At 65.4% G+C, this 1198-nt stretch overlaps 1 protein-coding gene across 1 annotated transcript in view; it reads right to left on the bottom strand.

The window, feature by feature from the left end:
• NRXN2 (neurexin 2) overlaps window positions 1-670 on the bottom strand; it is an 89064-nt gene extending 88394 nt beyond the window's left edge. Inside the window, exons 1-2 of the mRNA XM_025214933.1 lie at window positions 635-670; window positions 13-144 (exon numbers count right to left, since the gene is read on the bottom strand). Coding sequence (XP_025070718.1) covers window positions 13-144; window positions 635-670 — 168 coding nt within the window. The remainder of the gene's footprint in view (window positions 1-12; window positions 145-634) is intronic.
• Window positions 671-1198: the final 528 nt, after the last annotated feature.

Genomic DNA, 1198 nt, shown 5'->3' with positions numbered 1-1198 from the left:
AAAGTTCGCTGCGTGCAGGTCCCGGCGGGCGATGCGGGTGGCGGGGACGTGGCGGCTGGACCGATCGATGAAGGGCGGCGGGGTGGCTCCGGGGGCCCCCGCGTGCGCACGGTGTCCGCGGGGCGTCTCGTGAGAGGGCTGGACCTGCAATGGGGGGAGAGACGGGGGTCAGCGAACCCCCAAACGCAGCACCCAGCCCCAGCACCCCCAGAGCCTGGGAGAACCCAGGTGTCCGACTCCCGGCCCCGCCCAGGGAAGCTCCTGGCCACGCCCCCACCCCCTGGCCACACCCCATCCCCAGGGGCACTGGCAGGGGCAGCCATCTTGGTTCAGGCTAAGGTCAACGCCCCCTCCCCCCCCAAACCCCACGAGAATACTAAAATCTCACAGGATTTGCAGTCCTGCCTTCTGATTGGCTGCCCTTCCCCCAGGAGGCAGGGCAAGTGGGGAAAGGCAGCCAATCACAGCTTCCCAAAAGCTCCTCCTTGCCACCCTCAGGGGCCCAGGACTGTACCACTCCTGCTGTCACAAGGGAGGGGCTGGAGGCAGACCGTACCATGCCAGAGGGGAAGGGAGGGCAAGAGGGAGGACTGTACCATTCACACAGACCCGAAGCCCCGCCCCGACACCTCACTATGAGCACAAGGATCCCCGTGACCCTTCGCACCATGGTGCGATTTGCATGGGACCTGTCCCATAGCCCCTTGCACCATGGCGTGATTTGCACAAGGAACTTTCCCCCTGACTGCACCATTGGCCACATCCCTTGCACAAGGACCCTCCCCATCACCATGCACGGGGGAGGGGGGCAGGGGAATGATACCACGCCCCTCTCCATGGCTGTGCCCATTGCACAGGGACCCTCCCTGCCACCCTCCAGCTGGGGACACGATTGGCACGTGGCCCCTTGCACATGTGCCTCCTTTCCCTTGCACCAGAAATCGCTCCTTTACACGAGGCCTGTGTCCCCCACAAGGACCCCACACAGCCACCTTCTCCCACTGGCCCCAGCACCAGCTCGGGCACCACTGCTGCCACACGCGCGTGCACATGCCCGCACGGCGAGCGCCGTACCAGCACGATCACCCTTGTCACTGCCTGTCAGACAGCGCCGCAACCCCCCAGCCCCCCCCCACAATCTGCATCTCATTACCGCGCTGCCACCGAGGCATTATTTATAACCCAGCCGCGGCGGGGA

Source organism: Alligator sinensis, unplaced genomic scaffold (genome assembly GCF_000455745.1).
Source record: "Alligator sinensis unplaced genomic scaffold, ASM45574v1 scaffold1302_1, whole genome shotgun sequence".
NCBI classification, from domain to species: Eukaryota; Metazoa; Chordata; order Crocodylia; family Alligatoridae; genus Alligator; species Alligator sinensis.
The sequence above is the reverse complement of the archived record's forward strand: the minus strand, read 5'-3'. Positions and strand labels throughout refer to the sequence as shown.